This window comes from Tachyglossus aculeatus, chromosome 6 (assembly GCF_015852505.1).
Source record: "Tachyglossus aculeatus isolate mTacAcu1 chromosome 6, mTacAcu1.pri, whole genome shotgun sequence".
Classification (NCBI taxonomy): domain Eukaryota; kingdom Metazoa; phylum Chordata; class Mammalia; order Monotremata; family Tachyglossidae; genus Tachyglossus; species Tachyglossus aculeatus.
The window spans coordinates 38,298,312-38,325,517 of record NC_052071.1 but is presented as its reverse complement, the minus strand read 5'-3'; the positions used below and the strand labels follow the sequence as shown (position 1 = coordinate 38,325,517).

General features: G+C 53.9%; 1 protein-coding gene across 1 annotated transcript; it reads left to right on the top strand.

Annotated features, from left to right (window-relative positions):
• Positions 1-27,206, top strand: BCAP31 (B cell receptor associated protein 31). Its single transcript, XM_038747812.1, has 8 exons — positions 1-77; positions 3,491-3,634; positions 5,331-5,431; positions 9,884-10,031; positions 22,182-22,317; positions 23,182-23,296; positions 24,533-24,633; positions 26,330-27,206. The coding sequence occupies exons 2-8, from the start codon at positions 3,543-3,545 to the stop codon at positions 26,366-26,368; spliced, it is 732 nt and encodes a 243-aa protein (XP_038603740.1). The 5' UTR covers positions 1-77; positions 3,491-3,542; the 3' UTR covers positions 26,369-27,206.

The following is a 27,206-nucleotide window of genomic DNA, read 5'->3' as shown; positions in this document are numbered from 1 at the left end:
GCAGGAAAAGAGGGGAGCAAGGCGGCGTGGGGGTGGGGGGCGGTGACGGCGCGGCTGCTGACCTGCCGAGAGAGACGGTGAGCCCGACATCGGAGGAGGAGGAACCGGCCGGGAGGCCCCGGGGGGACGGGGAAAGGAAGGGGGGAAGGTGGGGGGCATCGCCCCGGGTTGAGGGGTGGGCAGCCCGCGCGAGGGACGACGGGACGGCAGCCCAGCCCGTTTTCCCGGCAGCCCCCGCGGTGGGCAGGACCGGCCAGGCCCCGTCTGAGGCCTGTGACTCAGCCCTGAGGGGAGTTTTCCTCACAACCCCCCGCCATCCCTACGGAGAGCTCACCTCCTCCAGGACGCCTTACTCTATTGATTTTATCAATCAATCGTATTTATTGAGCCATTACTGTGTGCAGAGCACTGGACTGAGCGCTTGGGAACGACAAGTTGGCACCATAGAGAGTCGGTCCCCTACCCAACAGTGGGCTCACGGTCTAAAAGGGGGAGACAGGGAACAAAAGCAAACATACTAACAAAATAAAATAAATAGATAGGTACAAGTAAAATAGAGTAACAAATATGTGCAGACATATGTACATATATACAGGTGCTGGGGTAAATAGAATAGATATGTACAAGTAAAATAGAGTAACAAATATGTACAGACATATGTACATATATGCAGGTGCTGGGGTAAATAGAATAGATATGTACAAGTAAAATAGAGTAACAGATATGTACAGACATATATACAGGTGCTGTGGGGAAGGGAAGGAGGTAAGATGGGATGGAGAGGGGGACGAGGGGGAGAGGAAGGAAGGGGCGCAGTCTGGGAAGGCCTCCTGGAGGAGGTGAGCTCTCAGCAGGGCCTTGAAGAGAGCGAGCTTGGCGGATGGGCAGAGGGAGGGCATTCCAGGCCCGGGGGATGACGTGGACCGATAAAATAACGATTTTATTTCGTTAATACGTTCGGTTTTGTTCTCCGCCTCCCCCTTCTAGACTGTGAGCCCACTGTTGGGTAGGGACCGTCTCTCTATGTTGCCGACTTGGACTTCCCAAGCGCTTAGGACAGTGCTCTGCACACAGTAAGCGCTCAATAAATACGATTGATTGATTTCCACTCTGATCCCCCTCCTCCCAACCTTTCCTCCTTCCCTTCCCCACAGCACCTGTATTTGTTTGTACATATTTTCCTCTCCCCATCACCTCCTTCCCCTTCCCACAGCACCCGTATATGTGCATTTATTACCATATTTTATTTTGTTACTATGTTTTGTTTCACTGTCTGTCCCCCCTTTCTAGACTGTGAGCCCGCTGTTGGGTAGGGACCAACCAAGTTATGTTGCCAACTTGTACTTCCCAAGCGCTTAGTATAGTGCTCTGCACACAGTAAGCGCTCAGTAAATACGATTGACTGACTGTCTCTATATGTTGCCAACTTGGACTTCCCAAGCGCTTAGTACAGTGCTCTGCACATAGTAAGCGCTCAGTAAATACAATTGATTGATTGATTGACCGTCTCTATATGTTGCCAACTTGGACTTCCCAAGCGCTTAGTACAGTGCTCTGCACACAGTGAGCGCTCAAAAAATACGATTGTTTGATTGATTGACCGTCTCTATATGTTGCCAACTTGGACTTCCCAAGCGCTTAGTACAGTGCTCTGCACACAGTAAGCGCTCAATAAATACGATTGTTTGATTGATTGACCATCTCTGTATGTTGCCAACTTGGACTTCCCAAGCGCTTAGTCCAGTGCTCTGCACACAGTAAGTTCTCAATAAATACGAGTGACTGATTGACCGTCTCTATATGTTGCCAACTTGGACTTCCCAAGCGCTTAGTCCAGTGCTCTGCACACAGTAAGCGCTCAGTAAATACGATTGAATGAATGAATCCCACCGACCGGGCAGTCCACCGAAGGCAAGAGATTGCCAGCCCTGCAGGGGTGGGGCTCATTAGAGGAAAACCTCCTCACTGTACCTCGTTTTCGCCCGTCCCGCCGTCGACCCCCGGCCCACGACCTCCCCCTGGCCCGGAATGCCCTCCCTCCGCACATCCGCCAAGCTAGCTCTCTTCCTCCCTTCAAAGCCCTACTGAGAGCTCACCTCCTCCAGGAGGCCTTCCCAGACTGAGGCCCCCCCTTCCTCTCCTCACCTTCCCCTCCCCACATCACTTGTATATATATATATATATATATTTGTACAGATTTATTACTCGATTTTACTTGTACATATTTACTATTCTATTTATTTTGTTAATGATGTGTATATAGCATTAATTCTGTTCGGATGATTTTGACACCTGTCTACTTGTTTTGTTTTGTTGTCTGTCTTCCCCTTCTAGACTGTGAGCCCGTCGTTGGGTAGGGACCGCCTCCATATGTTGGCGACTTGGACTTCCCAAGCGCTTAGTACAGTGCCCTGCACACAGTAAGCGCTCAATAAATACGATTGAATGAACGAAAACAGGAGTCGGGCCTGCAGCCGCTGCCCCATAGTAGGTTTTTCCACTAGCCCAGAGGCTCTGCTGTGGGCGTTTTCATTCATTCAATCATTGTTTATTGAGCGCTTACTGTGTGCAGAGCGCTGGAATAAGCGCTTGGGAAGTACAATAGTAATAACAATAATGGCATTTGTTAAGCGCTTACTATGTGCAGAGCACCGTTCTAAGCGCTGGGAGGTTACAAGGTGATCAGGTTGTCCCACAGGGGGCTCACAGTCTTAATCCCCATTTTACAGATGAGGGAACTGAGGCCCAGAGAAGTTAACTGACTTGCCCAAAGTCACACAGCTGACAACTGGCGGTAATGAGGATATTTGTTCAGCGCTTACTATGTGCAAGGCACTGTTCTAAGCGCTGGGGAGGTTACAAGGCGATCAGGCTGTCCCACAGGGGGCTCACAGTTTTAATCCCCATTTTACAGATGAGGGAACTGAGGCACAGAGAAGTGAAGTGACTTGCCCTAAGTCACGCAGCTGACAGCTGGCGGAGCCGGGATTTGAACCCGTGACCTCCGACTCCAAAGCCCGGGCTCTTTCCACTGAGCCACGCTGTTACAAGATGGCAGTAGATAGAGACGGTCCCTACCCAACAACGGGCTGACAGTCTAGAAGGGGGACTATGTGACACCCCCCCACACTCAAGGATATGTGAGGAGACCACGTAAGGGTCCAAAGAGGAGGTTTTTGAGCACGTGGCCTCTCCGACAGGTTGTGTGGGGGTGTGTGTGTAATTTGAGGCTCCAGCTGAGTCCTGCTGCAGGAAAAGTGTATTTCCCGGATGCCGAGGGGTCGCCGGGGGCTTCCGTTCAATCGAGTCTACCTTGCCTCCTGATTGCTTCAGTGTAGCTGGCCCCTGGAAGACACAGGGGATCTGGAAATCCCCCCCCGGGCAGGTTTGAAGAGTGAGGGTTGATTGTCTGGGATGTGGCCTTGACCAGAGTGTGTATTTGCATCAGATTGCTCTAGCTCTTCAACCCCATATTCCCTCATTCTCCTAGACGGAGCTGCTGCGTGTGCCTTTCTCTCCCCGGAACCAAGGAGCAGCCCAGGATGAGTCTTCAGTGGACTGCCGTTGCCACCTTTCTCTACGCCGAAGTGTTTGCTGTCCTGCTGCTGTGCATTCCCTTCATTTCTCCCAAGAGGTATGACCCATTCCCCTCTCTGTGGAAAGGGGGTGAGGACCACAGAGTTGCAATCGGAAGTAATTGCCTGATGTCCAACGCGGTGGCCTAAGTGTACGGCATTAGCCGGTCTCCCACAAGACCCTGATTTGTAATCTCGAGGTCTTGGGGAGCAGATAGAACCTGTTGTAGGATCTTGCCTGTAATGGAGGCTCCAACTTCTCCTTTATTTCCCCCTGCTGCTCCCGCACAGTCATCTTCTCCCTGTAAACTGTAAGCTCCTTGTAGACAGGGAATGTGTCGACCAACTCTGATCTCACTGTATTCTCCCAAACCCGTACTACAGTAGCCCTGCGTACAATAAGCCCAGACTGAGCCCCCTCCTTCCTCTCCCCCTCCTCCTCACAGCACCTGTATATATTTGTACGTTTTTATTACTCTATTTTATTTGTACATATTTATTCTATTTATTTAATTTTGCTAGTATGTTTTGTTTTGTTCTGTCTCCCCCTTCTAGACTGTGAGCCCGCTGTTGGGTAGGGACCGTCTCTAGATGTTGCCAACTTGTACTTCCCAAGCGCTTAGTCCAGTGCTCTGCACACAGTAAGCGCTCAATAAATACGATTGAATGAATGAATAAGCGTTCAATATTCATTCATTCAATCGTATTTATTGAGCACTGTACTGAGCGCTTGGGAAGTACAAATCGGCAACATAGAGGCGATCCCTACTCAACGACGGGCTCACAGTCTAGAAGTGGGAAGGCAGGCAACAAAACAAAACTAGTAGACAGGTGTCAGTACCATCAGAATAAATAGAGTTATAGCTACATACACATCATTAATAAAATAAATATAGTGAATAAGTACAAATAAAATAAGTAATAAATATGTACAAATACATACAACTGCTGTGGGGAGGGGGTGATGGGGAAGGAAGGAAAAGGAGAGGAAAAGGGGGGCTCAGTTTGGGAGGATGTGTGGAGGGAGGGTATTCCAGGCCAGAGGAAGGATCAGTAAGTACGATCGATCCTCTCCAGTGTTTCCAGAGGGAGGAAGAGCCTCTCATGTATGGAAAAAGGAATCCTGTCATTCAGTATATCCTTCCAGATCCCTGCAACAGTTTTGTTTCCTGCAGAGATTGGATGTCCTTGCATCACTGGGTCACGTGAAAACTGGGCTGGAGACTTGCCTCAGTTGTACCTTTGCCCTCCTAACTGTTCTCTCATGGGTTAGTCAGTCCCCACAGGATGGGGCAATCCCCTCTCCTAATGGAGAAACACGTTGTCCCGGAAACCTGAGGGAGAAGCGACTTGGCTTAGGGGAAAGAGCCGGGTTTGGGAGTCAGAGGTCATGGGTTCTAATCCCAGCTGTGCCACTCGTCAGCTGTGTGATTTTGGGCAAGTCACTTAAGTTGTCTATGCCCAGTTACCTCATCTGTAAAATGGGAATTAAGGCTATGAGCCCCATGTGGGACAACCTGATTACCTCATAGCTACCCCAGCGCTTAGAACAGTGCTTGGCACATAGCGCTTAACAAATATCGTCATTATTATCATTATCATTAGAAGCTCTGCTTTCAGAGGAGGCTGTAGAAGGAACCACTCTGTTGCCCGCTTTCTAAGCTGGTATCCCATCTGTCTCCCTACCCCCATGCCAAGGGTTGCCCGTGCTCACCAGCTCTGTGTGTGTGTGTGTGTGTGTCCCTCTGCTTCCAGATGGCAGAAGATCTTCAAATCCCGCTTCGTGCAGTTGGTGATATCTTATGGCAACACCTTCTTTGTTGTCCTCATTGTCATCCTGGTGCTGTTGGTCATTGGTGAGTGCGATCTAGCCTTCCATATTTCCATGGTGACACTACCTTCAACTCCTTCCTAAAATATTCAGGTAGTGGGCTTCGTGTCCCAGGTGCACACGATGACCCAGTATGAAGGAGGTCTTGCCTTCAGTGGGTTTCTGATCTTATATGAGAGTCGGTGCAAACAGAAGGACAAGTAAACACATGTCTACACACACACACACACCCAGATGCCTGAATGGTGATAAACAAGAGTGCTCACAGGTGTGTGGCGAGGGTGGGAGCTGGGAGCCAGGTGACGCTCGCCCAGGAAGACTAGGCATGGAAGGGTGGAGAAGGGGAGGATTTGCAGGGCCTAATGGGCTGATGGAAATGGTTTCCTGGAAGAGGGGAGGGGCACATTTGGCTAAGCAAGAGGGAAGCATGCGCAGGGATGAGGGCAGTTGAGGAAGTGGTAAGGTCAGCGGATCAAGGCCTTAAAGCCCGTCATCATCAGAAGTCTTCTCTTAGAAAAGTGGGAAGTGGTCTTGGGCCTAATTCCCAAACGAGCCTTGGTGCCCGACTGACAGCTGCCTTAACGTTTCCTGTCGTTCCAGCCGGGAAAGGTCTCCTCCCCTTGGTGGAGCTGGTAGGAGTCTTTGGGTCCCACCCTTACCGGGCTGGGCGGTGGGAGGTGCCTCCTCAAGATTGGAGGGGAATGGGATGCTCCCGGGCAACAACCGGGTAGCCGCCTGGTTCTCCAGAGGGCCCAGTGTGCCAGAAGGTGGTCCGCCTGTGGGTGTGGGGCCCAGAAGCCCTTCCCCAAGCAGCAGGGCAACCCCAGAGGGGTTGGGCTGTCTAAAATTTATTTATTTTATCTATTTATTTATTTTACTTGTACATATCTATTCTATTCATTTTATTTTGTTAGTATGTTTGGTTTTGTTCTCTGTCTCCCCCTTCTAGACCGTGAGCCCACTGTTGGGTAGGGACGGTCTCTCTATGTTGCCAACTTGTACTTCCCAAGCGCTTAGTCCAGTGCTCTGCACACAGTAAGCGCTCAATAAATACGATTGATTGATTGATTAAAGTAGACGTTTGGTGAGGAATTCAGAGGAGCAGGTGGTGGCAGTTAGCTATGAGGCTGGTTGGTTTTCCCATAGCCGTAGGTCAGTCCATCATATTTGAGCTCCTCGTGGGCTGGAAGCGTGTCTGTTCTGTAGTACTCAAGCGCTTAGCACAGTACTCTGCTCAGAGACCAGTGATTGATGATATTGCTGTGGACCGGGCAGAACCTCCATAGAGCAGGGCAGGAGCCTCTCCAGTCTCTCGTGCTGATCAGGGCCCAACTAGTTCCTGATTCTGCCTTTCCGAATCCCAAGTGGCTCAAGTTCTCTGTGGCTCAGTTTCCATAGCTGAGGAAGAAGCTCTCGCCGTTGGAGGAGACTACAAGGAACCGCCGGGAGGGCAGAAGGGAAGGACTAATTAAAACGACCGTAAAGCCCCTGGAAAATATATAGATGCCTGTTTATTTCACGTAATAGGCAGTGGGATCAGTGTGAAATAGTGGGCCTGTCCTTGGACGTTGTCCTGGTCCAGCCCCTCCCCGGCTCTTTAAAAGGCTTTCTTGGCCTCAGTTTTGCGCTCAGGGTCTCCCGTCCACAAGGCCAGGTATCGAGAGAAATTCATTCGTTCAGTCGTATTTATTGAGCGCTCACTGTGTGCAGAGCATTGTGCTAAGCTCTTGGGAAGTACGAGTCGGCAACATACAGAGACGGTCCCTACCTGGCACGGTCTAGAAGGGGGAGACAGACAACAAAACAAAACGTGGAGACAGGTGTCAAAATCGTCAGAACAGATAGAATTATAGCTATATGCACATCGTTACCAAAATAAATAGAATAGTAAATATGTACAAGGCAAATCCCTCTTGCTTCCTTGACTGAACTGACAGAAGATGGGGGTTCTCCATTCTTAGGGAAGCAGCGTGGCTTAGCGGAAAGAGCCCGGGCTTTGGAGTCAGAGGTCGTGGGTTCAAATCCCGGCTCCGCCATTCGTCAGCTGTGTGACTTTGGGCAAGTCACTGAACTTCTCTGGGCCTCAGTTCCCTCACCTGTAAAATGGGGATGAAGACTGTGAGCCCCCTGTGGGACAACCTGATCACCTTGTAGCTACCCCAGCGCTTAGAACAGTGCTTGGCACATAGTAAGCGCTTAACAAATGCCAATATTATCATTATTATTATTCTTGCCAGAAGAATCTAGCCCTAGGATCCCGTGAGCTTTCGGAAGAGCTGGAAGGAGGTTTCACAGCCGCTCCCCTTCCCCCCTCCCGGGTTGATCATTGTGCTTGTGGAGCAGTCAGGGTAGCTAGCGGGTGCCCTTGAACTCAGCTGTCAGGATGGGGGAACTGTGGTGTCTGAGCCTGGAGGGCTACAGAAGCCCAGAGAGGGAGATGAGTTGGTTGGTGAGTTAATTTCCCCTACTAATCACCCTTCCTCCCCACGCTGTCCGTCTTTAGCGGAGCAAAGACAGCAGTCCACAGCAGACAGCAGACAAAAAGCTTTCTGGAGGAAATGAGCCACTTGAAAACCAGCAGGGAGGGTGACTGCAGGTCAGATAGTGGTCAGCGTTGGCCTATGTTGAACCAGGACCCAGAGGTGAGCTGAGACTGGCAGAGCCCCTTGGGCGGCCCAGCTCTTTTGCCATCCTGAACTTGGTGGGGGGTCATTGAGCCTCATTAGGGCTGTGGCACTCATTCTGCCCCTCCTTAATACGCTTAGCCTGGAGACCTCGCTCTCATCCGGTTGGGTTCAGGCTGGGCTTGGACACCCCTGGGCGCTCCTGTGACCTTTCCTGGTTGAAGAGGGGAGAGTGGGAGAGCGGCGGCCTGCCTCTCCCCGGGAGCGAGAGCAGAGTCTCCTCCTGGTCCCGGTTGGACCAAGCTGATGGAGCCAGGAAAATCCCCCGCAAGTTTGTTCTGCTCCTTGACTGTTAGGAATATGCCTGTCCTCGATCTCCTAGATGTCATAAGAAGATAGGGCGTAAACGACATCAAGGATGTCTCGTTAATTGAGGTAGCGTCCCTGGTAAATCCGCTCTCGGTTCTGCTCGTTACAACTCCGACAGAAGGTGCTGGGGAGGTGCCTTGCCTCGCCTCGTAGTCAGAGCGGATAAAAGATCAGAGGTGGCCCTAGTGAGGCCAAAGGAAAGGGGGAACCCATCTGTCTCACATCATCGGCACCCTGGACCCCCGGAGAAGGCAGAGATGCCTCAAAGTGGCCAATGATGAGGCAAAAAAGCTGGCCAGGCTTTTCAGTGACTTCAAAAAAAAAAGCTTTCTGGAGGAAAAGAGCCACTTGAAAACCAGCAGGGAGGGTGACTGCAGGTCAGATAATGGTCAGCGTTGGCCTGTGGTGATCCAGGCCCAAGCCCAGGGATCCTTCTGGCTTAAAGCTCCCCAAGGATTCAGCTGTGCTGGGGTCAAGTTTGCCACCACCTTCCCCGGTCAGGGATTTCCCCAAGCCAAACCTCCCTAGTTTCGCCTAATCTCTGTCCTGGCCTTTCACAAGCCTTCAGCAACGTTTTCTGCCTCTAGAAATCACCCCTAGATGAACCCAGCAAACTGCCGCCACCCTCCCCCGGCTTAGACCCCTTAAAAGGCGTGGGAGTCAGTTGGGGGGTCTCAAGGCCAGGAGCTCCAATCAGAGGGATGTTCAAATCTCAACCCTTCACTGGGAATGGATTCTCGGGGCACCCGCCTTCTGGCTTTCCCTCCTACATTAGTCGAGAGACACTCACTGAGGGTGGAGTCGGGCACTTCAGGCTGCAAGTAAGATCCTCAGTGACAGAATTGGACACGCTTTCCCGAAATGACAAAGTTGTGGCAGTACAAAGTCAGAGGAGCCCAAATCTCATCCAGTTAATCCCGAAGCACTCTAGAGCTCTTGCACCCCTTTAAGCTAGAACCCAGGTACCCGAATCTTTCCGACTCCCTTAATCTGTCCAAGGCCTTGAGCCCTCCCTACGCGACTCCCCTTAGCTCTTCCAAAGCGGGCACCCTTGGCCTCTCGCCCTTGTGGTGGCACCCAGCCTCCCTTCTTGTCCCCAGGGGTCTTGTGCCATGCCCTGCCCCTAGCCACCTGCCCCAGTTCCTGAAGTGACGGTATTCAGCCTTCACCGATCTCATTTCCCCCTTTTAGGTCAGGGAATGGCTTGGCAGAGGTCAGCCCGCAAACGGCTTTCTCTCTCTGCCGTTCAGTCAGCCACTGTCTTTGTGACAGGCTGCTGCCAGGGCTTTAAAAGATGGCTCGTCTTCCCACATTTTAGAGCCATCAGTATGTGGACAGATGGAATATCGTGGCCCTTGCCCTCTGGAGGCCCGGGCAGGCTGGCACCAGGCTGTTGTCCTAACTCCCTCAGCCCAGACTCTTCCCTTTCCGTCCTATTCCCGGGGACCCCGTCAAGCCGCTTCTCTCTCCCCGCCGGTCCCCAGATGCCGTGCGGGAGATCCGGAAGTACGACAACGTGACCGAGACTGTGAACCTGCAGACCACCCCTGGGGCCATGGAGCACTTCCACATGAAGCTTTTCCGGGCCCAGAGGAACCTGTACATCGCCGGCTTCTCCTTGCTGTTGTCCTTGTGAGTTGGCGGGCCGGGGGTCCGAGTGGGGCACCACGGGGAGGAGCCTGAGGCGGCAGGGGGAGCGACTTGGAAATACCAGCCAGTGATTTCAGCGTGCTTTCCCCCGGCTTCTCGGTGGAGGCTAAGCAAGGTCTTGCCGCCTTCATTCATTCAATCGTATTTATTGAGCGCTTACTGTGTGCAGAGCACTGTACTGAGCGCTTGGGAAGTACAAGTTGGCAACATGTAGAGACAGTCCCTACCCAACAGCGGGCTCACAGTCTAGAAAGGGGAGACAGACAACAAAACAAAACATATTAACAAAATAAAATAAATAGAATAAATATGTACAAGTAAAATAAGTAGAGTAATAAATACATACAAACATATATACAGGTGACATGCAAACATATATACAGGTGATATACATAGATACAGGTGATATAATGTAATAGTAATACAAGATAAGCAGCGTGGCTCAGTGGAAAGAGCACGGGCCTTGGAGTCAGAGGTCATGGGTTCAAATCCCGGCACCGCCAACCGTCAGCTGCGTGACCTTGGGCAAGCCACTTCACTTCTCCGTGCCTCAGCTACTCTGCCCCAGGAGGAGGGAGTGCTCTGAAGCATGACGGGGTAGCGGAAGGGAGGGGCTCTGGAAAAGTGTGTTGCCAACTTGTACTTCCCAAGCACCCAATACAGTGCTCTGCACACAATAAGCGCTCAATAAATACGACTGAATGAATGAATGAAAAATGGGGTGATGCCCCTGGGTGTGGGGGGTTCTAGCTGGGTTTTTTATTTTACTCTGTCAAACACTGTTCTAAGTGCCGGGGTAGATGGAGGTGAACTAGGTTGGACGCAGTGCCTTTCCCACTTGGGGCTCACAGTACAGTACAAGTAGGTGAGTGAACAGGAGAATTGAGGCACAGGGAATAATAATAATAATGGCATTTATTTAAGTGCTTACTATGTGCAAAGTACTGCTCTAAGCGCTGGGGAGGTTACAAGGTCTTCTAGACTGTGAGCCTGCTGTTGGGTAGGGACCGTCTCTATATGTTGCCAACTTGTACTTCCCAAGCGCTTAGTACAGTGCTCTGCACACAGTAAGCGCTCAATAAATACGATTGAATGAATGAAGGTGATCAGGTTGTCCCACGGGGGGCTCATAGTCAATCCCCATTTTGCAGATGAGGTAACTGAGGCCCAGAGAAGTCAAGTGACTTGCCCAAAGTCACCCCGCTGACAGTTGGCGGAGCCGGGATTTGAACCCATGACCACCGACTCCAGAGCCCGGGTTCTTTCCACTGAGCCACGCTGCTTCTCGAGGGAAGTGACTTGCGCAAGGTCACACAGCAAGCATCTGTCAGAGCTGGGATTAGAACCCAGGTCCTTTGACTCCGAGGCATGGGCTCTTTCAACTAGGCCACGCTGCGTCTCTGCGTGCTCTGGGCCTCCCGGGCCGTGGAGTCGGGGGTCACAGCAAGGCGCCCAGCCCCCTGCCCCTCATCTCGGGGGGTCCCAGAGGGCCTGCTGCCTCCGGCCTCACCTGGAGCTTCTGGGAGCCCAATCGAGGAGAGACCGGCACGGCACGTCTGATCTGATCTGACAGGGCCTGCCCTTTGTGACTCAGGGCCACCTCCATTGAGGATGCCAAGTAGTAGGATTACAGGGCATCAGGCTTCATGCTGTTCTTTTTAGTAGTCATCCCCAGCTCACCCATTGCCCCCAGGCTCAGAGATCTGAATGGATTTCTTTTTTTCCCCCTTCATCCAATTGACCATCACCCTAGTCACCCTAGTGCTGAGAGTCGGAAGGAGGAAATCGACTCCTTCCAGTTCTCAGAGACCTTGGGTCTAATGATTTCCCTGAGATCACCTAGTTCATCGGAGGTGGAGCCAGGCAGCGAGCACCCCGGAGTCCTGGCCTCTGCCCCCATATTGGGCCCCCTCTGGGAGGGCTGAGGCCGAGGGACGCCTTAGGGGAAGGGAAACTGAAGGCTGGGGCAGAAAGGTGGCCGAACCTGGGCCCTCCTCTGGGTCTGAAGGTCCCGTTTGGCTAAAGGAAGTAGTTAGGCCACTTGTCGGGTGCATTGGCATTCATTCATTCATTCAGTCGTATTTATTGAGCACTTACTATGTGCAGAGCACTGTACTAAGCACTTGGGAACTGCAAGTTGGCAACATATAGATGTATCTATATTTTATTTTGTTAGCATGTTTGGTTTTGTTCTCTGTCTCCCCCTTTTAGACTGTGAGCCCACTGTTGGGTAAGGACTGTCTCTATATGTTGCCAATTTGTACTTCCCAAGCGCTTAGTACAGTGCTCTGCACACAGTAAGCGCTCAATAAATACGATTGATTGATTGATATAATCAAGTTGGTAGGTACAGTCCCTACCCAACAGTGGGCTCACAGTCTAGAAGGGGGAGACAGAGAACAAAACAAAACATATTAACAAAATAAATAGAATAAATATGTACAAATTAAATAGAGTAATAAATATGTACATACAGACGTACAGGTGCTGTGGGGAGGGGAAGGAGGGGAAGAGGAAGGAGGGGGCTGAGTGTGGGAAAGCCTCCTGGAGGAGGTGAGCTCTCAGTAGGGCTTTGAAGGGAGGAAGAGAGCTAGCTTGGCGGATGGGTGGAGGGAGGGCATTCCGGGCCAGGGGGATGATGTGGGCCGGGGGTCATCATCATCATCATCATCAATCGTATTTATTGAGCGCTTACTATGTGCAGAGCACTGTACTAAGCGCTTGGGAAGTACAAATTGGCAACATATAGAGACAGTCCCTACCCAACAGTGGGCTTACAGTCTAAAAGGGGGAGAGAGTGAACAAAACCAAACATACTAACAAAATAAAATAAATAGAATAGATATGTACAAGTAAAATAAATAAATAAATAGAGTAATAAATATGTACAAACATATATACAGGTGCTGTGGGGAAGGGAAGGAGGTAAGATGGGATGGAGAGGGGGACGAGGGGGAGAGGAAGGAAGGGGCTCAGTCTGGGAAGGTCTCCTGGAGGAGGTGAGCTCTCAGCAGGGCCTTGAAGGGAGGAAGAGAGCTAGCTTGGCGGATGGGCAGAGGGAGGGCATTCGTGGGCCGGGGGTCGACGGCGGGACAGGCGAGAATGAGGCCCGGTGAGGAGATTAGCGGCAGAGAAGCAGAGGGTGCGGGCTGGGCTGGAGAAGGAGAGAAGGGAGGTGAAGGAGGAGGGGGTGAGGTGATGGACAGCCTTGAAGCCCGGAGTGAGGAGTTGGCAATTGGCATAATTACTCCCAGGTTCAGATCCAAGTATGACTTCCCCGGCAACCTTCTCCGCTGCCTCAGTTCCTCCCTTCCTGCGTCAGGCAGTCTCAGCCACAGTGGCCAGGTGGACCATGCATTACCTTCACTGCAGGCAACCTGTGGTGGCCACCTCCTCTCTCTCCTCCTCTTCCTCTCCCCTCCACCTCTTCTCTAACTCTTGTCTGGAGCCCTACCCGATTCTCCTATTACCGTAGTCGTCTGTGAGGCTTTCCATTTCATTTCAAGCCGACTGGCCGGCCGTGGCAACTCTGTTGTCCACTAGGGAGCAGTTTGCCCCGGTTGGATGATGATGATGATAATAATAATAATAATAATAATAATAATAATGGTATTTGTTAAGCACTTACTATGTGCCAAGCACTGTTCTAAGCTCTGGGGGAGATACAAGGTAATTAGGTTGTCCCACAGGGGGCTCAGAGTCTTAATCCCCATTTTACAGATAATAATAATAATAGCATTTATTAAGCACTTACTATGTGCAAAGCACTGTTCTAAGCGCTGGGGAGGTTACAAGGTGATCAGGTTGTCCCACGGGGGGCTCATAGTCTCAATCCCCATTTTACAGGTGAGGTAACTGAGGCACAGAGAAGTTAAGTGACTTGCCCAAAGTCACATAGCTGAGAAGTGGCGGAGCCGGGATTTGAACCCCTGACCTCTGACTCCAAAGCCCGTGCTCTTTCCCCTGAGCCACGCTGCTTCTCTGTGAGGCAACTGAGGCACAGAGAAGTTAAGTGACTTGCCCAAAGTCACACAGTTGACAATTGGCGAAGCTGGGATTAGAACCCATGACCTCTGACTCCCAAGCCTTTGCCCTATCCACATCTCTAACAGTAATAATTATAGTATTTGTTGTGGTACTATGTGCCAACCACTGTTCGAACCTGGCTCCGCCACTTGTCAGCTGGGTGACTTCAGGCAAGTCACTTAACTTCTCTGTGCCTCAGTTCCCTCATCTATAAAATGGAGATTAAGACTGTGAGCCCCACGTGGGACAACCTGATCACCTTGTAACCTCCCCAGTGCTTAGAACAGTGCTTTGCACATAGTAAGCGCTTAATAAATGCCATTATTATTATTATTCTAAGTGCTGGGGTAGCTACAAGCTAATCACGTTGGGCTCAGCCCCTATTCCACACAGGGCTCCCACTCTTAATCCCCGTTTTACAGATGAGGCAGCTGAGGCCCAGAGAAGTGAAGTGACTTGCCCAAGGTCACGCAGCAGACGTGTGCACACAGCAGACAGTCTTCTAGACTGTGAGCCCGCTGTTGGGGAGGGACTGTCTCTCTATGTTGCCAACTTGTACTTCCCAAGTGCTTAGTCCAGTTCTCTGCACACAGTAAGCGCTCAATAAATACGGTTGAATGAATGAATGAATGAATGTGGCGGAGCTGGGATTAGAACCCAAGACCTTCCGACGTCCAATCAGTCGATCAATCAATCGTATTTATTGAGCGCTTACTGTGTGCAGAGCACTGTACTAAGCGCTTGGGAAGTACAAGTTGGCAGCATATAGGGATGGTCCCTACCCTAAGGAGCCCAGGGGCCCAGGATCCATTCCAGATCTCCCTCCGTCCCTCCCTCCCTCCCTCCCTCCTTCCCTCCCCGTGCAGTCCTGGAGCAGCCGGGGCCGAAGAGGGCTTCCAGCGAGCGAGCGGAGAGCATCTCCTTTTTTGTTAATCTCTTTTTTTAGTTTCCTTTCCTTGGGTCGGCCCTGAGGCAGGGCGGGGATTGGGTCCCAGAAGAATGGCGTAAGACGAGGAGGGGTGGGCACAGCGGGGCCACTCCCCGGGCCAGCCTGGCCGCGTGGCACGGTGGGCCTCAGTAGGCCCCTTGGGTGGGCAGCCCGGCAGGAGCTGGAGATGGTTCTCCTGTTGATGGTGCCATGGCAGCGGCGGGCTCACGGACCCGCTCTATGGAGCACAGGCACGCTCACCCAGTTGGGGGGGGGCCCCTGGCCTTCCCTCCCCATCCACCCCCCTGCCTTACCTCCTTCCCCTCCCCACGGCTCCTGTACATATATATATCTATATATCTATATCTATATAGATATATATCTATATCTATATCTATATAGATATAGATATATATCTATATATATAGATATAGATATAGATATACATTGATATATATATATAGATAGATATATAGATATATCAATCAATCGTATTTATTGAGCGCTTACTGTGTGCAGAGCACTGTACTAAGCACTTGGGATGTACAAGTTGGCAACATATAGAAACAGTCCCTACCCAGCAGTGGGCTCACAGTGTGTGTGTGTGTGTGTGTGTGTACATACATATATGTATATATGTGTGTGTATGTATATGTATTTCTATGTGTGTGTGTATGTATATGTATGTATACGTATATACATGTATATGTGTGTGTGCATATGTGTATGTACATGTATGTACCTGTATACATATATGTATGTGTGTATGCATATATACACACGCATACGTATATATGTATATGTACATATATGTGTGTGCATATGTTTGTACGTATGTGCTACTCTATTGTATGCATGTTTGTACGTATTTATTACTCTATTTTGTTTATTTATTTTATTTGTGCATATTTATTCTGTTTATTTTATTCTGTTAGTATGTTTTGCTTTGTTGTCTGTCTCCCCCCTTTTAGACTGTGAGCCCACTGTTGGGTAGGGACCGTCTGTATGTTGCCAACTTGGACCTCCCAAGCGCTTAGTACAGTGCTCTGCATTCATTCATTCAATCAATGGTGTTTATTGAGCACTTACTGTGTGCAGAGTACTTACTGCACACAGTTGGGGGTAGCCACCTGGCCTGGTCCCTGGCCTCCCCTCCCCATCCACCCGCACCTTACCTCCTTCCCCTCCCCACGGCACCTATATATATGTACATATATATGTATATATATGTTTGTACATATGTATTACTCTATTTTATTTATTGTATATATGTTTGTACATATGCATTACTCTATTTTATTTATTCATTTTATTTGTACATATTTATTCTGTTTATTTTATTTTGTTAATTTGTTTTTTCGTCTGTCTCCCCCTTCTAGACTGTGAGCCCACTGTTGGGTAGGGACCGTCTCTCTATGTTGCCAACTTGGACTTCCCAAGCACTTAGTACAGTGCTCTGCATTCATTCATTCATTCAATCAATGGTATTTATTGAGCGTTTACTGTGTGCAGAGTACTTACTGCACACAGTTGGGGGTAGCCCCCTGGCCTCCCCTCCCTATCCACCCCCGCCTTACCTCCTTCCCCTCCCCACGGCACCTATATATATGTACACATATATATGTATATATGTTTGTACATATGCATTACTCTATTTATTTTATTTATTGTATATATGTTTGTACATATGTATTACTCTATTTTATTTATTTACTTTATTTGTACATATTCTGTTTATTTTATATTGTTAATATGTTTTGTTGTCTGTCTCCCCCTTCTAGACTGTGAGCCCACTGTTGGGTAGGGACCGTCTCTGTATGTTGCCAACTTGGACTTCCCAAGCGCTTAGTACAGTGCTCTGCATTCATTCATTCAATCAATGGTATTTATTGAGCGCTTACTGTGTGCAGAGTACTTACTGCACACAGTTGGGGGTAGCCGCCTGGCCTGGCCCCTGGCCTCCCCTCCCTATCCACCCCCGCCTTACCTCCTTCCCCTCCCCACGGCACCTATATATATATATATATGTACATATGCTTGTACATATGTATTACTCTATTTTATTGTATATATGTTTGTACGTGTGTGTTACTCTATTTTATTAGTACATATTTATTCTGTTTATTTTATTTTAATATGTTTTGTTTTGTTGTCTGTCTCCCCCTTCTAGACTGTGAGCCCACTGTTGGGTAGGGACCGTCTCTGTATGTTGCCAACTTGGACTTCCCAAGCGCTTAGTACAGTGCTCTCCATTCATTCATTCAATCGTATTTACTGAGCGCTTACTGTGTGCGAAGTACTTACTGCACACAGTAAGCGCTCAATAAATACGATTGAATGAATGAATGAATGAAACCCAGGGAGCCTCCAACCCCCTGCCCCCGCACTGAGCTGACCTGGTTCTTCCCAGTGGAAGGGAGAAGAAGTGGGGATTCCAGTTGAGCCCGCTGTTGGGTAGGGACCGTCTCTATATGTTGCCAACTTGTACTTCCCCAGCGCTTAGTACAGTGCTCTGCACACAGTAAGTGCTCAGTAAATACGATTGAATGAATGAATGAACCCCTCCCAGGGAAGCTTGTGCTCTGGTATCACCTAAATCTCTCGTCCTTCAGTTTTCACCCATTTCCCAGGTGTGGTCTCCAGCTTCTCAGTCCTCTGGGCTTCATTCCTCCCCAACGAGGAGGAAATACTCACAGGCCCTTTAGCCACATCACAGCAGCAGCCCGAAGAAATGCCGTGCCCGTTTCTCAGGCCGCATTCAGGCTCTTTCCTCCCCCACCCCTCCTCTAACTGCCCCCCACTCTCCCCCCCCACCCTTCCCGAGCCAGAGTGGATCCAGGGCCAAAAAAATCCAGGCCCCAGTAGCGAGGAGAAGCAGCCTGTCTGTGGCCTCCCTCGATTCTTGTGGAGTTACCTGAGACCCGAGGCCGCTCCCTGAGTGTTTCTGGCCCCGGGGTCATTTCCGTGGTTGCTGCTACGTGCGAGGGACAAGCAAGCTCACAGATCCACTGGCTCCAAGTGTGGGCACGGTTCCTTCCGGGACCGGATGGCACCGGGAAGGGTGGGAAACGGTCCCGGTCTCGTGCTCCCTCTTGCTCCCTCCTTGTCCTCCTACTCCTCCCACACCTTGCTTTTCCTGCTTTTTCACGTCCCCTCTTGGGGAGAGTGCTCAGACGGAGACAGCCGGGCAGGTGTAGGCCAGCCCAGCTCCCCCTCCTCCCGCCCAGAGCCGAAACCAGCTGGCCGCCTCCGGGGCCCTGCCAGCCGGGCGCGATGCGGCGGCTGGGCTACGGTTACTCACCGGTTCCTCCGGAGAACGGGTCTCACGTCAACCGCAGCCCGGAGAGGGTGGGGTGGGGGGCACCATCTGGGCCTCTGGCCGATCCGGTCTCCGTTCATTCATTCATGCAGTCGTACTTATTGAGCGCTTACTGTGCGCAGAGCACTGTACTAAGCGCTCCGTGTGCCCGCCGGGCCGCCCTCCACCGGCAGATGGCAGGCCCGGCCCCCAGCCCACCGCCGCTGGCAGGCTGGCCTCCCCCCCCCACCCCCGGTCCTCCCCAGCCGGCCGGTGGTGCTTTCCTCTGGAAGAGAAAGGGAATGTCGCTCAGCACTGCCCACGCTTCTGAGTCCGAGCCACCTGGCGCCGCTCCCTGAGAAGGTCGGTGGCGGGGCGGGGGTCTTAGGGTGGGCAGCGGCCTCCCCCCGGCTCTGGAGGACAGCATGGGGCTGCCTGTGGCAGAGATCGGGGCGGGGAGAGGCCTGCCAGCACATGGGCAGGAAACCTGAGGCCCCAGCCACGCGGCACAAGGGCCCTAATTTTAGAGGGCACATGTCACTGGAAAAACGCTCGCCCCAGCCAGATCCTGTTATGCCATCTGGAGCCCTAGTCCCGCTGCTGGGGCCAGTCCCCGGGGAGGCCAGCTCCAAGGCCCATGTGCTGGACCCTCCTGGGGGCGGGGGGGGGGGGGGCGGTTCTGTGTCCCGTCTTCTCCCTCCACCAGCATTCAATCAATCAATCAATCAATCGTATTTATTGAGCGCTTACTGTGTGCAGAGCACTGTACTAAGCGCTTGGGAAGTACAAGCTGGCAACATCTAGAGACGGTCCCTACCCGACAGCGGCATTCCTGCCGTCTCCTCTCCAATGGACCGGGGAGAGGTGGCCAAGTCCCTCTCCTCCCCGTCAAATCAAGCGTTTCTCAGCCTATCCAATACCTCTCTCTAAATAGCGATAGCTCCGAGAAGGCCCCAGCTGAGCTGGTGGGACTTTCGCCCTGGCTGTGGGAGGCTGGGGCCTTCTTACGGGCTGAGCTGGGCGGGCGCGGGCTTCCGCTGCCTCCTGATCGTTGTTGTCGTGATGGTTTTGTTCCCCTCAAGCCCGGGAGACTAGGGGAGGACCCTGGGTTGGGTTGAGCCGTTACGGTAAGAGGGGGAGTCAGGGCCTTGGGTCAGGAAGAAAGGCCCTAAAGGGCCGGGTTGGAGGTAGCCCCTGGTTCTCTGGATGCTTTTCCGTCCCCCGGACCTCCTCATCGTGTGCAACTTGAACCCCGCTCGCCCTCTCTCTCCGCTATCTCTTTCCGTCCCTACTTGGGTTACCCTTTGTGCCGCCGAACCCCCTCCTCCCTCGGCCCGCTCACCCGACGCCCGGGAGGGGCAGGGGAGGACCCGGTTTGAACCTGGAGCGGACTCAGGACGGGAGAGATTGGCCCACCGTGTGGATCTGGGGACGGGAGGGCCTCCGCTGGGTTGGAGGGACGGTGTCAGGGAGCGGGCCTCGTCTGTAAAATGGGGACTGAGACTGTGAGCCCCGCGTGGGACAACCTGATCACCTTGTATCCCCTCCCCAGCGCTTAGAACAGTGCTTCACACTTAACAAATGCCATTATTATTATTATTACCACAAATGCCATCATCGTCGTTATTATCGTATGCCATTGATTGATCTTGGGCAAGTCACTTCTCTGTGCCTCAGTTACCTCATCTGTCAAATGGGGATTAAGACTGTGAGCCCCCCCGTGGGACAACCTGATGGCCTTGTGACCTCCCCAGCGCTTAGAACAGTGCTTTGTACATAGTAAGCGCTTAATCAATGCCATCGTTATCATTATACAAGGTGCCCAAGTCAGATACAGTCCCTATTCCCCACGGAGCTCACAGTCTTAAGTAGGAGGGAGCACAGGTGTTGAATTCCCATTTCCCAGGTGAGGAAACAGAGGCCTGGAGAAATTAAATGTCTGAACCAAGGTCCCACGGCTGCCAAGTGGCAGAGCTAGGATTAGAGGCCAGGTCCCCTAATTCATCATCATCATCAACCGTATTTATTGAGCGCTTACTATGTGCAGAGCACTGTACTAAGCGCTTGGGAAGTACAAATCGGCAACATATAGAGACAGTCCCTACCCAACAGTGGGCTCACAGTCTAAAAGGGGGAGACAGAGAACAAAACCAAACATACTAACAAAATAAAATAAATAGAATAGATATGTACAAGTAAAATAAGTTCCCCGGGCGCAGGCTCCTTGTTCTTGCTTATTTTATTTTACTTGTACATACTTACTATTCTATTTACTTTATTTTGTTAATATGTTTTGTTTCGTTGTCTGTCTCCCCCTTCTAGACTGTGAGCCCGTTGTTGGGTAGGGCCCGTCTCTCTATGTTGCCGACTTGTACTTGCCAAGCGCTTAGTCCAGTGCTCTGCACAAAGTAAGTGCTCAATAAATACGATTGAATGAATGAATGACCCACCCCCTCCCTCCATGAGCAAGGCCTCTTCCCCACCTGCAGCAGCGGAAGGCTCTGGGCTGGTCAGGCGGTGAGCCTCCCCCTGTCTGCGAAAGCGGCAGCCCCTCCCACCTTTTCCCCCCGGGCTCAGGCTGCCGCACGCTCACCTCTCCTGGATGACTAGACACCCGAAACCTTATCTCACACCCCATTTCTTCCCTTCCTTCCCCCTAGGCAGAGAAGACCTCATTCGGGCCGAATTACGTAACAGCTAGCTTGGTTCTAGAAAGGGCCTCTGCTGGGTCCCCAGTCGCCCCAGCCTTTGAGCCTGGGATCTTCCGGCTCCTTCCCTACGTGGCTACGGGTGGTGTCGGAAGCGTTGGCCCCGGGAAGGTTTGGCCCAGAGTTCCCGCAGGGCTGCACGCGGTAGCGTGGGCCTCGGAGCCTGCTCTGGCCCGCCAGAAGGATCAGTCACCGTACTCACCGTACCTCGTTCTCGCCTGTCCCGCCATCGACCCCCGGCCCACGTCATCCCCCGGGCCCGGAATGCCCTCCCTCTGCCCATCCGCCAAGCTAGCTCTCTTCCTTCAAGGCCCTACTGAGAGCTCACCTCCTCCAGGAGGCCTTCCCAGACTGATCCCCTTCTTTCCTCTCCCCCTCGCCCCCCTCTCCATCCCCCCCATCTTACCTCCTTCCCTTCCCCACAGCACCTGTATGTATGTATATATGTTTGTACATATTTACTACTCTATTTATTGTACTTGTACATATCTATTCTATTTATTTTATTTTGTTAGTATGTTTGGTTTTGTTCTCTGTCTCCCCCTCTTAGACTGTGAGCCCACTGCTTGGTAGGGACTGTCTATATGTTTCCAACTTGTACTTCCCAAGCGCTTAGTCCAGTGCTCTGTACACAGTAAGCGCTCAATAAATGCGATTGATGATGATGATGAGTCAATCATGTTTATTCAGCGCTACTGTGAGCTGAGCACTGTACTGAGCGCTTGGGAGAGTCCAGTATAAGCGTGAGAGTTCTGGCTAGTCCAGAGAGGGAGGAAGGGCTTTTTGGCCTGGTGCGCTCTCATTCTCCCATCGTTCTCTGCTTTTTTTGGTCTTTCCTACCAAATAAATGCCCCTGCTCCCGACAGGCAGGCGCTTCCTCCCTCTGCCTCTCTCAGGCTCTCCCCTCCTCTCCGGTCACCGGGGGCTTCCTCCCCTTCCTTCTCCAAGCCCACCTCGTCCATTCAGAGGGCGAGGGAGCCTGGCAGAGTCTCCTGGACCAACAGGCGGGCAGCGGCCCCAGGGGAGGCGGGAGCCCGGCGCTCCTAGCCCAGAAATTCCAGCCTGGGCAGGAGGAAGGCATGTGACTGTGCTCTGTGTGTGTGCGTGCCCCTCGTAGATGCTAATGCCATATCTCTTTCTCTCCCTCCGTCCCCCTCACAAATGGACTTCAGCCTGCTGAGACGCCTGGTCACCCTCATCTCCCAGCAGGCCACCCTGCTGGCTTCCAATGAGGCCTTCAAGAAGCAGGCAGAGGGTGCCAGTGACGCGGCCAAGAAATACATGGAGGAGAACGACAAGCTGAAGAAGGCGAGTGGGGGCTGCCCTCTCCCCCTCCCGCAGCCCATGAGGCCCTTGGGTGAGGCCGGGTGCCAGCGCTCCTGGGACTGGCACGGCTCTGGGCAGCTTCCCCCCACACTGCTGGGCCGCCGGCCTCCGTAACATCGCCGCCGCTGCATCTCATAAATCTTGGTTTTATGCAAGGCGAGACGCGCCAGCGGGGAGGAGGCAGAGCCGGTGTGGTTCTGGGGGATGGGACCGCCAGAGGCTTGGTGCCCCTGGAGTCAAGCCCTCTGGGGCTTGATCTTCGGGGAGGAAGGATTCTGTGGGGGCCCCCACCTTCCCTCTGAAGTCTGGCCTTCTCCTCCTTCCTCTCCCTCCTGGGTGGCTCCTGAGCCTGCCAGCCAAACCCCAGCATGGGTCCCGCCAGGCAGGAGGAAAGATACAAGTCCAAGCAAGTGGGCTCTCTGCTGGCCCTCCCTGGGCAACTCGGAAGAGGTGTGGTTGGCTCTGTGGCCTGAGGGGCCATGACGACTTCTCCGCCCCCCCTCTCCCAACACATACACACCGTGAGCAGGTGGCCAGGCACAACTCTGGCCACTTAATGGTTAGCTGAGGGCTGCCATCTCCAAACAGACTGAGGGCTGACTCTCAGTTGACCCTTCACCAGGGGTGGGATGGCCACTCTCCCCCTGCTTTGTTGCCTGAGGCTCATCCCCCTCCAAATCCCTTGAGGCTCCAGGTGGCAAGATGGGACGGGACCCTGGGAATGGGAAGCCCGGGGGACGGGGGGGCGCCTTCTCATCTTCCTCCGCAGAAGTTAGAGGGGTCCTCCTATCTCTCCCCTAACCAGCCTCCCGAATTCCTTTCTTCCCCTTCCCCCCTACCTACCAGGAGGCGGGCATTGACGCAGACACCCTGGACCTGAAGGATGCAGACTTTACGGAGAACAAGACCCTGAAAGCGGAGGTCACGAGGCTGAGCCAAGAGCTGGCCGCCACCAAGAAAAGTCAGTCGGGTCCAGGGAGGGAGGGGAGGAGGGAGGGGCACCGTGCCTGCTTCGCCCCCGCACCCCCAACCCGGTGCAGAGGAAGCACGTGGCAAACATTCTCCCACCTCCCCGATGTTGTTTCTTTTCCCTCACTCGCTCCAACCCCCCCCCTCCCGCAACCAACACACGCATATACGCGCATACACCCAAGATAATCAGTGCCGAGCAGAGGTCAGTGGCTGGCAGAGGGGATACAGAAAGACCTACAGTGTTGTGCAGCGTACAATGCAGAGTAGCCAGGCCAAGGAGGAGGTGTGGGGAGCAGAGATGCCTTTCAGCTGAGAACAGAGAGGAGGGTGGGTTTGAGGTCTGGTTTTTGTTTTGTTTTGAGGGGTGGCGGGGGAGCTGTTCGGGAAGGGAGTGGACAAGAGTTACGTTTCTTGCAACTCCAAAGTGGCTGCAGGCTCCTTTAACTCTTTCCTGCATGGTCTGCTGCCTGCTCTCCAGAGGGGAAGGGGATTCCCTGGGTGGCATATGCGGCCGGGTCTCCAGCCCAGGGGATGGGGCCGCCCACACTTCCTTCCAGCTCCCGGCCATCCAGGCGGGGAGGCTCCGTGGGAGTTTCCCTTCCGCGCCTCAAGGGATTGGGAGTGACCCATGGGCTTCAGCACAGCAGGCACGCGTTCTTCCTCACATCCAGGAGCTCGACCCGGGCATCTGCAGGCCATCCCAGCTGGGTCTCTCTCTCCTCCCCTCCCTCCGTCCCCCCATCAGGTAGCAGTTAATAGTGGAGCTGTGGTGAGGGGCCGTCTGTCCTTCACTGACTGCCCTCCAGCTCTCCCTCTGGAGATGCGGAGCATGAGGAGGAAAGGGGTGGGGGACCCTAAAGGCAGCATTCCCCCCTCCTCCTCAACCTAGCCCTACTGACCTCCCTTTGAGCCTCTCCTGCTAGTAGCTCACCAGGTCAAGGGCCGGGGGTTCCCCCCAAGGGACAGGCAGCGTGCGTGTCCGTAGACGCGGGAAGAGTTGCAAGAGGGCACAGCTGCCTGCTCAACACCCACCCCGAACTGGCATCCCCGAGCGAGAGTCCCGTGGCTCCCCCTGCTCCTTTTCTGCCCTGGCCCTGAACTGCCTGCTAGCCCACGGGGGAGACCGCTTCCGTGAGCTGGCCGGAAGCCTTCGGGGAGGGAAAGATTGGGTCGGGGCACCCTGGGGCTCCCCGCGACGGCCCGTGGTGTCCTCTACCCCTCGCAGGCTTGGAGAAGGCGGAGAACGAAGCCCTGGCCATGCGCAAGCAGTCCGAGGGGCTGACCAAGGAATACGACCGGCTGCTGGAGGAGCACTCTCGGCTGCAGGTACGGACGCGGGCGGGAGCTTTGGTGAGCTTCTCCTTGCCCCCGGCCCGCTGGGGGCCGAGCCGGGGAGCCGGTAGCCGTTTCGGCGAGCGGCCGCAGGCAAACTCAATTGGAACACAGTGTATGGCAGCTTGCGGGGCCCGGCTCCGGGGCAGTCTTAGTTCGGTCTGGCTCTGGCTGGTTGGGGGGCTCTGGGGGCTCTTCCTGTTTTGGTGGGGGTCGGTGGCCGGACTTCTTGGGGGAACCAGCAGGACTCTGGCCTAGCTGGGCTCTACCAGATCCTCCCATCCCTCCCCTCGCCGCCGAAGGTTGGGAGCAGAACGGCGTGGAGTGGAGGGCCATGGAGTCTAACCAGACCCCAAGCCTTCCAGAAGGGTCTTCAGGGTCAGGTGACACCTTCCCCCCGACCCCCAACTCCTCCGTTAGCGCCCAGTCGGCAGCCAGCGGGGGGGCAGAGGCAGCTGGCTGAGCTGCAGGTTTCCAGCCAGTGGGAGATTGGCCCGTGAAGGGAAGAGCAGAGAAGGTAAGGCAAGCCAGGATGTGCCAGGGCCTAAGTCAGAGGCCAGGCTGCCGCTTTCACCCTTTCCACCTGCCCCTTCTGCGCAGTCAGCCCTAGGGGGAAGCGACGTAGCTCCTGGTGCTTCCCGGAGTTCCAGCTGCTGCCCCGTCCCCAGCTGATCATCATCAGTCGTATTTATTGAGCGCTTACTATGTGCAGAGCACTGTACTAAGCGCTTGGGAAGTACAAATTGGCTGATGACGGGCACTCCGCTGGCATGGCACCGATGAAGGCAGCCCTGTGCTCGGACATGGTTCCCGGCCCTGGCCCAAGGCCTCCAGGAAGGAGGCTGAGGATCCCGGTGCAGTCGGCAGGGTGGTGGGGAAGCTCGGGGCGCGGTCCCCCACCCTCCTGAGCTAGGTCTGTACAGCCCCGGTCCTGCACCCCGCTGCTTCCGTCGGGTCGGGCTCTGCCCGAGTGGCTTCCCTGCCCTCCCGCCGCTCGGGTCAGCGGATGGAGCCCCGGAAGAGTCAGACGGCCCGCTGTCCGTGCTCTTCCTCCCCATCCCAGCCGCCTCCCCGATTTCTCCCCAAAATAGCCACAGAGCAGCAAGGCAGGCTCTGAGGATCAAGTGGTGTGCCTGGGGCAGGCAGCATATAAATAGCTGCTGGATGCTATTCTGGGCCGTGGTTTGGGCTGCCCCTGGGGAGAGACTTCTATGGCCTGGGAGGGAAGTCACTAGGTGGGCTCCGGTCCGCAGGGTCAGCTCGGGGGCTGGGGGCCCGGGACCCCTGGGGAAACAGGGCAGGTACAGGGCTGAAAGAGCGAGGGTGGCTGCGTGTCCCTGGTGCCTTCTGCAGGTATCTCCGTGGTTATGTCTAGTGTTGGGTGGGCAAGCCGTGGGGGTCCGGCCCCCAGACTCAAGGGTGACACCAGGTAAAGAGTAGCAGGACCTGCCGCTCGCCTAGCGAGGTCTGCCAGCGGCCTCTCGGCTCTGCCCGGACGGAGGCCTCGAGTGAACAGAGAAGGCCTCTGGGTCCGTACCGGCTGCTCGAAAGTCGGGCGCGGAGGGGGAGGGGCGCCTCGAACCTGACCCCAGGAGCTAAGGCACAGGGCTGGAGTCTTTCCCCCAGTGCAACCCCCTGCTCCCCCCCCCATCGCCTCTCCATGCCCGCTGCCAGTTCTCTTCCTTCACAGGCAGCGGTAGACGGCCCTAAGGACAAGAAAGAGGAGTGAAGGGGCAGGGCAGGGCCGCCCTCCCCTTTTGGCTCGACAGGCTCCCGATGTTTTGGCTGCTTTCTTCTGGTGTGGGCCGCAAGGCTGGGGAGAGGGTCTCCCTCTCCCCAACCCCCTTCTCCCACCTCAGTATTCCGGTCCAAGATGTTCCCCCCACCCCGCTCCGGCTGGGAGGTCCTGACACGCTCTGCCCCTGCACCTCGCTGCCACACGCCTCTCTCTGGTTGCCCCATCCTGCCCACCAGCTCCACGTCCCGTAAGTGGGCTCCATGCGCCTCGTGCCCACCCGCCTGGCCTGCCTGTCTACCCTCCCGCCTGCCTTTCAGTGAGAATTTCCAGCCTTGGGTCCAAGCTGCCGGGATCCCTGGGGTCTGGATAGCTGCTTCCTTCCTCCCCCTCCGCTCTCACTCGGAGGGTGAAGGAAGAGTTCCGCGTTCCCGGAGTGCTCCCCAAGAGTGAGGGGTGGGGATTGGGCGGAGGGAGCCCCTGCTCCGAGCAGGATGCCGGAGAGCGAAGGGGCAACTTGGGCCGGGGGTCGGAGAGCCCCTCACTGGGTGAGCCCGGCTCTGTTCTTGTGAAACGTCGGGTGGGGGTGTGAGGGTGCCCACCCCCAGTCCTGGGGCAGCACCCCCCCACCCCTCCCGCTGTAGATACCTCAAAGCTGTGCATCACCTGCATCCTTGCTGCCCCGGTGGAGGCCGGGCCAGCGCCCGTGGGCCTGGCCGGGCCCCTGTCCTTGTCGCTGTCTGAGGGTCGGGGCTGGGAAGAGAGAGGCTGGTTGTGTGTAAGTGTGTGTGTCTAATGAAGAGCTTCTCTCTAATAAAGTTTGTTAATCAAA

Excerpts from the sequence above, each read along its gene's own strand:
- BCAP31 (XM_038747812.1), top strand. The coding sequence starts at position 3,543 with ATGAGTCTTCAGTGGACTGCCGTTGCCACCTTTCTCTACGCCGAAGTG. Across the intron at positions 23,297-24,532 it reads GCTGGCCGCCACCAAGAAAA|GCTTGGAGAAGGCGGAGAAC; the intron begins GTCAGTCGGGTC and ends TACCCCTCGCAG. Across the intron at positions 24,634-26,329 it reads AGGAGCACTCTCGGCTGCAG|GCAGCGGTAGACGGCCCTAA; the intron begins GTACGGACGCGG and ends CTTCCTTCACAG.